This window comes from Equus quagga, chromosome 12, assembly GCF_021613505.1.
Source record: "Equus quagga isolate Etosha38 chromosome 12, UCLA_HA_Equagga_1.0, whole genome shotgun sequence".
Taxonomy (NCBI): domain Eukaryota; kingdom Metazoa; phylum Chordata; class Mammalia; order Perissodactyla; family Equidae; genus Equus; species Equus quagga.
The window spans coordinates 31,080,652-31,092,727 of record NC_060278.1 but is presented as its reverse complement, the minus strand read 5'-3'; the positions used below and the strand labels follow the sequence as shown (position 1 = coordinate 31,092,727).

The 12,076-nt window shown below is 50.8% G+C and overlaps 1 protein-coding gene across 1 annotated transcript in view; it reads right to left on the bottom strand.

Annotated features, from left to right (window-relative positions):
- ADARB2 (adenosine deaminase RNA specific B2 (inactive)) overlaps positions 1-12,076 on the bottom strand; it is a 235,975-nt gene that overhangs the window by 57,869 nt on the left and 166,030 nt on the right. The window contains exon 5 of the mRNA XM_046677998.1: positions 4,147-4,261. Coding sequence (XP_046533954.1) covers positions 4,147-4,261 — 115 coding nt within the window. The remainder of the gene's footprint in view (positions 1-4,146; positions 4,262-12,076) is intronic.

The following is a 12,076-nucleotide window of genomic DNA, read 5'->3' as shown; positions in this document are numbered from 1 at the left end:
CACGGGCCAGCGTCAGGGGCTCCACAGGGGAAGGAAGTGGGTCCGCTTATCGACTTGATGACTTAGCGGCTACATAATTCAGCACACACACCAAATGCACATTCTCGTTTTTTCAAGTAAGAAAAAAGAAAATTGGTATTCTGGAAAACACAATATTTCAAAAGCTATTTAACAAAGTCTAGCTACAATTTTGAATCAGGCTTAAAGGTAACACGGTTGTGAGCTAGTGATGGAAGCAGCAAGAATCTGTGTGACCCGGACGCCAGGCTGTTCTCTTTCAGGAGAGACATTCCACTGACCCAGCGCCAGCTGGAATTCCAGCTCACTGCCCCGCTCCGCGGTGTCCTGACCGCGTAGGTACTCTCTAACAATTCGTAACTCTTAGACTCACAGGACAGACAAAATACAGAACCAGTTAATTATGCTCTAGACTAGAATATAAATACCAACCGTTACGATAATGTAAAAATACGCTTACAGTGCAGAGAAATTGGCTAGGGAGGATGAGGCTGGGGGCTACCATCCTGGATTTAGAGAACAGGAAGTGAAGGTGCACCAGCTAAATTTGGTAATATAAGAAATAAAGGTTTAAGTATATTATCTAACATCACAAATATTACAAATTAATGAAAAATAAAAAAGTATCACATATTAATAGTGCGAGTCAACAGATACTATTTGAAATTGAAAATCTAGACATATGGAACCAATGCAGTATTTAGAGTCAGGAGAGCAAAAATTAAAAATGATTAGAAATGGCTGCCTCAGGGCCAGCCTGTAGGCACAGTGGTTAAGTTTGCACGTTCCGCTTTGGTGGCCCGGGGTTCGCCGGTTTGGATCTTGGGTTTGGACCTATGCACCGCTTGTCAAGCCATGCTGTGGCAGGCATCACACATATAAAGCAGAGGAGGATGGGCACAGATGTTAGCTCAGGGCCAGTCTTCCTCAGCAAAAAGAGGAGGATTTGTGGTAGATGTTAGCTCAGGGCTAATCTTCCTCAACAAAAAAAAGGCTGCCTCTGAGGAGTAAAGGGAAACAAGGAGAGTGTGAGAAAATGTTTTCATTCATAAATTCTCCTCTGTGTGAATTTTTACCATATGACTGCATTATTTTGATGAAAGTAAAAACTATTCTGCTCTTAAGTATACTTTTTTCTTATCATGTTTCTTATAACAGCTACAAAATGGTCTCAGCGTCATAAATGAAAATGACTTTATATGAGCTAATTGATGTGGATGAAATGGCATCCCACCTAAAAGTGGAGAGGGCAATTGAATCATGTTTTATTTTAAAGTGATTTAATTTTGTAACATTGTAATGTATGTACAGCAACCAGAGTAAGACACATCACCCCATCTTGGAGTTTCAGAGGCATTTGCTTGAATAACTGAATTACAAGGAAGAGTAAATGGCACATCAACTTAAGTAAATATTTAAAAATATTTATATTAATAATTGTTCACATTTCTCCCTAATCTCTGTTTAATTAACGTTTATTAAATCTTCTCTTTGTAACAAGAAAGTAAATTTCAGCAATTTATTCTTCAATGTTCATAAATTACTAATTAGTGAAGTTTACCTTGTAAAGGCTCACTTTCATATAATAAATTTAGCTCATATAGATAAATCATCTGCACCTAAAACAGTATATTCACTGGCTACTTTTTAATTTTTGCTGAGGAAGATTCACCCTGAGCTAACATCTGTTGCCAATCTTCCTCCGTTTTGTATGTGCGTCACCACGACAGCGTGGTTGCCAACGAGTGGTGTGGGTCTGCGCCTGTGAACTGAACCTGGGCTGTCAAAGCGGAATGCGCCAAACTTAACCACTAGGCCACAGGGCCGTCCCCACACTGGCCACTTTTAAGGACCACTCTTCCACAAGTCTTTGTGAAACTTTACTCTTTTCCAAGGAAAGTCTGAGAGCAGCTTTCAAGACTTTCTGGAATTGAGTTTCCCAGAAAAGTGGAAATATAGAGGACAATCACAGCTTCAGAGTTGGGAAATGTTCAAAAAGTCCTCACCACGTGACACTGATGCACGCTTCTGGGGTTGGAAATATATCACACAATAAAGAAGAAGCATGGTGGATACCTCTCCCTCCCTCCATCTCTTCCCTCCTTCTTTCCTTCACACTCATGGGTCAGACCAAATTACATTAGATTGTGTCATCCTGGAATCTGTGGCAGAAAAATCCATGCAATGCTCCAAATTTTAAAATTTGCCAAAGTTTTATGTGACCCTACAACTCTGTGCACATTCCTCTTTCATACTTCTTACGTTGGATCTAAATTGTTCTTTATGACCCGTTCCCCACCAGGGTACAAGATTCATGCCGCCGGCACGTGGTCTGTTTTGTTCTCTGCTCTTTTCCTGGAATCTAGGATGCGAGCACATGGCAGGCACTCAGTAAGCGATTTGTGAATGAGAGAGTGCTATTCCTAAAGACAGCAGGTATTATGGGCCAGGCATCTTTCTAAGTGCTGTTTATGCATGAACACATTTGACCTTCAAATGACCCTCCTGGGCAGGTGTTATCCTTGTCCCCATTTTAAAGGTGGAAAGATGGAGCCCAGAGAGGGTGGTTGGCCTGTGGTTGTATCACTAGCTGCCAGTGGAGCTGGGATACAAACCTAAGCAACCCATCTCTGCCGGCATGGCTCTCCCTGTGCCCTGGATGGTCAGGTCCTGGAGTGGTGCTGTGTCTTTTCTTGGCACCCTCATGCAGGCAGAACGGCGCCCAATGTATAGATGTGTCTGATTAGTGGCTGCTGGCCGGCTGGATGAAAGATCAGCCGCATCCAGCAGCGACGATCTGCACTGAGTGAATTCCTAGCCCTTGGGTGAGAACACTTCCTATTGTGCAAAGATGCAGATGTCATCAGATGTATGAAAGGAGGGCAAACGTCAGTGGCCCGGGAGGGATGCAGTCACCAGATAGGAGGGTATCATTGATGAAACTGAATCATCTTTGACTTAGAGCTTTGTCCTTGTGAAGTAATTTTCACCTTTCAAAGCATTTCGTAGACTTTACCCCAGTCACCAGATTACATTGTGAGGAGGAGTCTGTATTTCCATCTTACCGAGATGCCCCAGGTGGACAGGAAGTGATCTGTCCTTGTGCTAAAACTGAGATGAGTCCTGAGTGGCTCTGCTGCCACTCGGTCCCCGTGTTGGACCACAGAGGAGACCCTGCAGGTCCAGAAGGATGCGACGAACGTGGCCATCATCTGGCTTTTGCCTGATTTTTGACATAAATATTTTTGGACGTCAGGTACACGTAGACTTCGTTACACGTGCAGAGCAAGACTGTGTGTGTGTGCAACTTAACCCAAATCAGTTATTCTTTACGATAATCCATGACCTCTAGGAGGTCATTACCAACCCATGGAAAACTGTGGAACTAGAAACCATTGAATTCAAACAACTAGCTGTTTGGTTATTACTAGGAGGTTAGTAGTGAGACGTTTTCACCAAAACTGGTTGCTTAAATTCAACCGTCCTTTTCTCCACCTGGCCACGATCTTGCCCGTTGGTATCGGGTGCTTCCTTCTGGTTCTGTCATTGTTGTGTCTGAGAATGGGATCCGTCTGAGAGCAGCGTAGGGTGGGGCGTGTTGGCAGGAAGGAGCACCTTCTGTCTCCTGCGCTGGGATTTGGGGGGCGGCTGGCACCCCAGGGGGGACTTGGAATTCTCGGGTCAAGTAGATTCTCTGGAATGGGCTGCCCTCCTGCGCACAGGGGAAACGCGTGTGGGGTGGGGGAGGAGGAGAAGGAGGCCTCACCCGGCAGCCAGAAGCGGCTCGCTGGGCGGCCTGGCCTAACCTCAGATTCCAGCTTTTACAAATACCAACACCGCACGTTCTTCCTGAGAGCGAGTGTGGGGATGACGCCTAATCGGAAGGAGACGGGCCAGATCCGATGTCACCTTTCCTGTGGAAGTGGAGAGATGCCGTGTGGAGCTGACTTTCCTCACTGTCAGCACGCTGCTGGGCCTCCACTTCTGTCTCTGATCTCTGTTCCTGGTGCGTTCTCCTTTTCATGTCTTTGTCCGGAAGAGAGAATCCTTTGGCTCCCAAGATCAGGCGAACAGTAAACCCCTCTCCTTGTGGATGGGATTCCCACAGGAAAAACAAGGGGCGTTTACCTTTGGTCATGACGATTCCTGCCACCGCTTTGTGGCGGGCGTGCACAGACGTCAGGCCTGCCGTCAGCTCGCGGAACTTCTGCGTGACCAGCTGGGACACGGAGTCGGCGAATTCCTGCAAGACACAAGCACCAGGCCTCTTTGATGGCTGAGCCTCGCTGTGCACGTCCTCCCCTCCTTCTCCAAGCCACGTCCCCACGTGCCTGTGGCCTCCAGGGGTCACCCTGTCTGACAGCGCCCCCGCCACTGCACTGCACACACTGTCCCAAGGCCTCGGGGAGAGTCAGATATTACACTGAATGATTGTGGGCCTGAAAAGGAGGAGTTAGCCCCCACTCAGCCCCTGGGCAGCAGCCTGCCCGTGCTTGAGCAGGACCTTCCCAGGACATGGTCCCCTTCCTCCCTCTGCCTGCCTCTCGGAGGAGCAAACTCAGAGCTCCTTCCAGGGAGAACTTCTCTGATAAAATCCTGAGAGGAGCTGAGAGGTGCTTGCACACATCACACGCTCAGTTCCCACTTTCTTCTCAGTGTCGCAGGACTAATTTCTCCACACCCCACGCGTCTCAGGTACTCTCCTGGCTGAACGGCTTCCTGCAGCTCACTCCACAGCCTCCGTCCTCCGTGTTCCTGCACATGTGCACACGGGTGCATGTACACACATGCACACACACACTGACACATGCACACACCATACACCTATCACACAACGCCCACAGGACACATGTAATGCATGTGTACACTCATGCACATATGCACACAACACATACCTACACATGCACATAGAGACACACATGTAATGCACACAGCACACACACCCATGCGCACACATGTACACACAGGCACACACAATGTATACATGCACACATACATTCAGACAAATCATCCACACTCATGCGTGCACACATGCAAGACACTTGTACACAGTGCATACATGCACACACACAAACTCCAAGTTAATATAATTCTAGATGCTGAATTTTCCTAAAGTGGCTGGTGCCCCTGTTAAAGCAGCATACGTGGAATAACGAGGCCAGCGTCCTGGGAGGATGTGGTTTCCTGTCACCATCCTCTATCACGCCTGCTCCACGGCTGACACCGTTCCTGCTCTTCAAGAGGAAGCGGGCAGAGTGGCAGCCACCTTCACAGGCCTTGGAGTCAGAGAAACCTGGTGTGAGTCGGCCTGGGCCCGTTCTCCTAATTTATAAGGAAATCCTCCTAACTCCACCTGACTCTTGTGAGGATTCAATGCGTTAATGTGAATTAATGCTCAGTTCGGCGCCTTGCACTTGGTGAGGCTCAGAAACGAGCCTGTCCTCCTCCCTTCGTCATTACTGTTCCCATCATCACCATTATTATTATTTCCCCGGGCGCTGCAGGTGCTGACTGACTCTACGTAGCCAAATCGAATCTCCACCCATCCACAAGGCAGGCAAACGGTCCACTTTTGTGACAGAACGGATTTCATTTCCCATCAGGGAAGTTTGGATGCTGTGCTACAGAAAAGACAGATAGATCTCAGATAAATGAAGACACGAAAGATGAATAGACAGTTTTGAAATCCCCACTTGCGGGCAATGAAACAGGGTCCTGTGAAAACAGGTTTGCCTCCTGGAAACCAGAAGCCTGCCGTGGAAACCACATGAGGCTTTCTCACGCCTGCCTCCCGGAGGCGGAGCAGGGAGCTGTTCCAGCCTCTGCCCACAGGGTTCCTGCCCTTCCCTGTGCTCCCAAGGCTGCCACAGAGACCCCATCAGTGACAGAGGCCTCACAAATCAGGCTTCCCCGAAGGGGTGTATGGAGAGGGCGTGCCGGCCTTCTGGGGACTGCTGGGTGTGGGATGTGTGTGCAGAGGTGTTTGGCCCTGAAGGAACCCAGGCTGCTTGTGTCGCGATGCCTCACCTCAGGTGGGGGCCACAGAGTCACGGGCTTTTAGAGATGACTCCGGAGGGCTGTCCTGTCCTTTTGTGACCTGAAAACTGAGGTCCAGAGAGGGCAGGGACTTGTCCTCGGGTTGGGGGAACAGATGACCACACAGGGGGTGGCTGAGAACAGCAGGAGTTGATTCTCTCATGGTCTGGAGGCCAGAAGTCGGAAGTCAAGGTGCCGGCAGGGCCGGGCTCCCTCGGGCTCTGGGGGAGCCTTCCTGCCTCTGCCCGCTTCTAGGGCTCCAGGCATCCTTGGCTGGTGGCCACTTCCCTCCCATCTCTGCCTCGGTCTTCATGTGGCTTCTCCTCTGTGTCTCTCCTCTTCTGTCCCTTATAAGGACCCCAGTCATTGGATTTAGGGTCACCCTGATCCGGGATGACGGCCTCACTTCACGATCTTTAACTTCATCTCATCTGCAAGGACCCAGTCTCGGTTCCGGGCCGAGGCTGTGGACATGTCTTTTGGAGTGACTTCAGTCCATTGCACCTTGTCATGTACTCTTTCACTCTCATCCTATGACACGAAGGGGGTCTCTTCCTCTCAGATGCCTGAATTTGGTTAATTTCTGTATGTCTTAGAGGAGCCCGACTTCTTAATTTGAGCAGGAAGGTTAACAGTCAGTGGTCATCACTGCTGCCGTGACGCTGGGGGTGGAGGTCGGGCTGGGGGCGGGGGCTGGGCTGGGGGTGGAGGCCGGGCTGGGGGCGCTCATGTGCCCTCGGCCCGCCCACTGGAAAGGACATGCCTCATTGTTCTCGGGGTGAAGAGGGGGCCCTGACAGAGAATTAAGTTACTCCTTTAGGTGGGGAGGCCCCTGAGTGGGGGAGCTCTGAGCAGGGGGCGGAGGAGCAACCAGGGGCCCATGTGGCCTCTGCCCACAGGGACACAGCTAAGGGTGAGGCTGGAGCACCACGCTGTCTCCAGGGTTGGAGAGCCTGCGAGGCCTCGGCGAGCACCCTCCTGGGAGCACTGTTGTTTTCAAAGACCAGCGGCGAGTCCAGCCCCTGCGCCGCCTGCTCTGGGAGGGGCTCCACCCGGGCAGAGGGATCCAGAAAGTCTCGTGGGCGCTGTGTCTGAGCTGCACCTGGAGGGGTGGGTGGATGCACAGCCTTTCTCTCTGCAGACGTCTGTTTCTCAGGTCACGGGGTGTGGCGTGCTCTCCTCCTCTGGCCAGCTCTGCGGCCTGGAGTGGACAGCAGGGTCACCCGCGGTCCTGCGGGTCCCTTGGTGGGCGGGTGGCTGCGCACGGTTTGTCCCCAGTTGTTGCCCTCTCTGGGGTCCGTTTCTAGTGGCGTCACGTGTGTGCATCTCCCTTCCCCGAGATTTCAAGGGCAGAAGTCATGTCCTTTGTTTCTCCAGGAACGTTTCAAGGTGTTGGGCATCTCAGTCCTCGCACCGTGGGTGCCAAAGAGATGGTATCTAAACATACCATCGATGGTCCTTTCTCCTTCTCTGTAAAAGGGAGCTTTCGAATATCCACCAAGTGAGGAAGGAGACTGCCGGCGCGGGATGCATCGCCTCGCGTCTGCCACATGTGACCACTGAGTAATAATATGAAATACACCAAAATCAATTTCATTTGGAAACCTGGAGACCAAGTCCTTCACTTAGAGACGCAGAGCAGACTGAGTCCATGCCAGTGCCGTGCGCACCTTATTTCCCGTAATCCACAGGAAGCTGCAGTACTGTCCTCCTTAACCACTGGAGCAGCGTCACCCAAGTCACAGCGCCGGGATGTGCACCCAGCGGCCTTGACTCAGACCCTCCTGGCTGGACCAGCTCCAGAGGGCTTTGAGGAGAAGCAGTCTTCTCTCTGGGGGTTCAGCCGAACGGGCCGCTTCCATAATGAAGCGTGGCTGAGCGTGCTGTCACACTGAGGAGGCAGACTGCCCCTCCAGCTGCTCCCCTGACACCCCAGGCCTGGATCCTGGGATGCTTTGCCCCATTATGAACTAATTAGCTCTGAGCCTCAGCCACCCCCGATGGAGCCATTTGTGGAAATGCTGAAGCAGAAGGAGTGCACGGTGTGGCTGGATTTCAGCATCTCCACACAGGAAGGCCTCCTCGCTCACTCCGAGTGGCAGGGTGTGCAGGGGCAGCGGGCCCTGGGGGGACGGTGCTGCTCGGTCCTCTCTGAGACTGACAGGGGCGTTGCTCAGCAGAGGCAGCCCCCGCCCCACAAGGCAGCCTGTGAAATGGCTCTACCCCACCAGGAAGCCTGGGGCCAGCTGCTCCCTGTGAGGGTCGCATGCAACTGAGCCCAGCGCCCGTGGAGGGAGGGACGCCACAGGGGCAGCCCCACACAGGGGGTCAAGGTGGATGGTCACCGTGCCCCTCGGGGTGGGACACTTCGTCCATCCCAGCACACCCGTGACCCTGGGTTTGAGCTCACAACCTGTTCCTTAATCCCTTATGCTCCACTCCACTTCTGGTGCCTTAAAACTCTGTCCTCGCTAAAAACCTTTCTTCCAGTGCTTGGAGGTACTCTCCCTCCTACAGCCTCGGTGTTTAGCTGGTCCTGGGATGCCCGTGGGACATCCATTTGGGGACTGATTATATTTTGTCTTGTGTGCATACCCAACGGTGCTGTGTGTGTGTAATGGCGTGACTCTCAACTTCACTGCACACGCGTGGCAGGGAGCTTGGCTTGCATTTCCTCTGCGTTTTCTTGGTCCTGCCCTGGAAATCTGTGGGCTCCCAGAGGGGACAGCGATGATGCTCATCTGAACGGAGTGTATGAGTAAACGACATTCTCAAGGATGGCCTTTCAGGCACACAAATGGCTGGTGAAGGGTAAAAATTTCAGGAAAATGTTGGTTATTTTTTCTTCACCAGTTGTTCTCAGAATCTGTTCTGACTCTAACACACTGTCTCAGTCCACTGGGCTGAAACAGGATACCACTGACGGGGCTTAAACAACAGACAGTTATTCCCACAGCTCTCTGGAGGCTGGAAGTCCAAGTTCAAGGTGCCAGCAGGGATGGTTCCTCCTGAGGCCTCTCTTTGTGCCGTGTAGACAGTGCCATCTTGCCGTGGGTCCCACTGACCTCTTATCAGTGTGTGTGCAGACAGACAGAGCTCTCTGCAGTCTCCTTGCACAAGAATCAGATCAAGCCCCACCCTCCTGACCTCATTTAACTCAACTACCTCCTTAGAGGTCCCATCTCCTAATACAGTGGCAGTGAGGGTCAGGCTTCAACAAAGGAATTTGGGGGGACACACATTCAGCCCATAACACACAGGAATCGCCATGTCACGTGAGCAGACAGCCTCTCTGATAATGGTGTCACACACTAATCTGGCTGTTAAAGGTTACGGGGCACCCCTTTCTCTGTCTCCCTTTGTGCCCCGCTGGATGCAGAGATCCCACTGGAGACCTTAAGGGTGGAGCTGTGAGGGAGCCAGGGCCCCCAAGTCACCCACCCACTGACACCATGGTTTTATTTGTATTAGCCACTGGTTTTTGAGGTTGTAGGTTATAGCAACAGCATTATTTACTCTGAGTAATAGAGAAGGAGAGGAATCTATTATAAAAAGGCAAATAAAGCCTGACAATCAAATTAAAGAAAAGTAAATAGTGTACAAAGCCTCGTATTTTGTTACGAATAGCAAATGACTCTGCACCGTATCCCGTAGCTCGTGAACAGGCGTGGTGGGTCCAGACGACCAGCTGATCCAGAGCTGATCTGACAGGCGTGCTGGGCCTGGTTGACTAGCTGATCCAGAGCTGGTCCTAAGGCGTGGTGGGTCCAGACGACCACCTGGTCTCCTCTAGCCTGTGCCCAGTGAGGGAATCTTCAGGTTTGGGGGCAGCTCTCAGTGAGGGGGCGTGAGGTGGGGCCCCCAATGTCATGGGTCAGTCCTCTGCACAGTCTCATCTGCCGGTTAAGAACGTTCTTCAGCTGTTAAGTAGCCATCACTGGGGCTTTACTTCAGGAACGTCTGATCTCTGTCGGTGGTTTGTGGGTTGAAACACGCAACAGAAGCACACACGAAGCCCTCCATGCTCACCTGCTTTTGTGTTGGTTGATGTCGCCCAGGTGGAAGGATGGGGGTTCGTCACCGCTGGACCGTTTCTGAGAATCCGTCTAAGCCCTGCCAGGCTCTGCTCAGTGAAAGACGAATTGAGCGACAGCTGTTGGGAAGGACAGGTTGCTCATGGAGCTGAGACGAGGCTCCGTGGTGCACGGCGGTGTCACCCCTCAGCCTGTTGTCCCCCGGCGCCCTGTCCTCGGCCGGGGGCTGTGGGAGGGCTGGATGCTGGTTTCGGGGCGACTGCCCTCCCTCACTTCTGGTCAGGCATACTCCGTCAGGACTTTTTTTTTTTTTTTTTAGCATCTTTCCCCTATAATTCTTTTTTCTTTATTCTTTTCTTAAGTGGTCCTTGACGTTTATGTTAAGCGTATTTCTCAATTAACACTTTATAAAGTCTAATGTAAAAAGAAAAAAGCAAAGGTTTCCTTGACTTTTCTTACTTTGAGTGGTGGACTTGCTAATAAAGCCGTAGAGAGAGATTTAGTTAGCTGGCTAAAATGTCTCTCTTTGATATTTAACCGGCCTTGCTTCCTCAGACTGCTTTGAAAAGTCTTGCTTGTGGTTTCGCGAGGGAGAATTTATGGCATGTGTACACATTGAGCTACGGCCCCTAGTTTACCTGGTTTTAAAAGTCGAAGAAAGAGAAACTGTGAATAATCATCTCCATCAGGACAAAGGGCACGTGGTACAGGGTCTCAAGTTGACTTTTTCCAGACTTTCAGGAGTCTTTGAGAAACTAAAGATTTTTGGCTTTGCAAAAGGCCAGGAAACGCCCCCAGCCTGAGCCTGTCTGCTCTGCGTCCTCCTTTTCCTCGACAAAGCCCACCCCTCGCACCCTCCCCACGCCCTCCCCACGCCCTGCACCCACTGCACGGCCGCTATTTTAGGTGATGGGTCTGTAACTCAATCACATACAAGATTGCAGCTGTACGTAGTTTTTCATAGTTGAATTTGTGTATGTAAATGACGTTGTTGCTGATTACGTGGGGTGTTAGGAGCCAGACAGAAACTTAGAATTCACGTCGGGAAACGTATACTTACTGTGTAATTTAACACTGGGGATTTTTTATGTTCTAATCACTGGGGACTGAATACCTACAGTCAACTTTGTTACCGCAAACCCAACTCATCAGCCCCGAAATAATTTGATTTTCTTCCCCACCTGGCACTCGGTTTACAGCGGAAGCAGCGAAAGGGCTCAAAAACAAGCTCGAGTCGCTGGTTCTTTTTATAAACTAAATTCCGGACTATGTCTGTGGGCGACAAGGATTTCCTCCAGTCTCCTCGGGTGGACAAGCACGTCCTCACTCAACACCAAACTACTGCACTTAAGGGGCAGTTTGTGAGCACGTGGGCCAAGCCATACTGTATTACCGCTCTCTGAATTATTGTAAGGGCTTTTCCCCTGACCGTGAGCACACGGACATCTCACAGCACATTATGAGCAGCTGATATCTTCACTTAATAGCCTTTTCCTCAGGGCCCGTGTCCCCGGCTCGGCTTAAACCCGTGTCTCCCGTCTCTGTCCACTGAGCATCACAGAAGGTAGACAAGAAGATCTCCTGGTCCCTTTCTCTACGAAGTTCCAATTCCAGCCCCTGAGAAGGCTTCCACGGTGGTCACGTGTTTCCTATGGATCCCCGTAGTACTTAGAAGCTGTGTCATTTTTGGGTACAACCAGAAAAATCAGTTTTTCTGTCTCTGCTATGTCATGTCTACAGTATACTAGAGCCCCCCCTTGTGGACAAGGGGTTGATTTTTTATGACTCGTGGTGACGGAAATTATAGCTACCATTGTTGCATGGTCATCCCTTGTCAGACACTGTCTAAATGCTTCCAGCGTGTTATTGCAGTGAAGCCTCACAAACTGCTTCGCAGTTGAGGGTTATCACCTCTCTATATTTGTCAATGATTGTGTGAATTAATTGTAGTGTAGACAGCCTGTGATGCATGTCCTCCATGTGGCTCA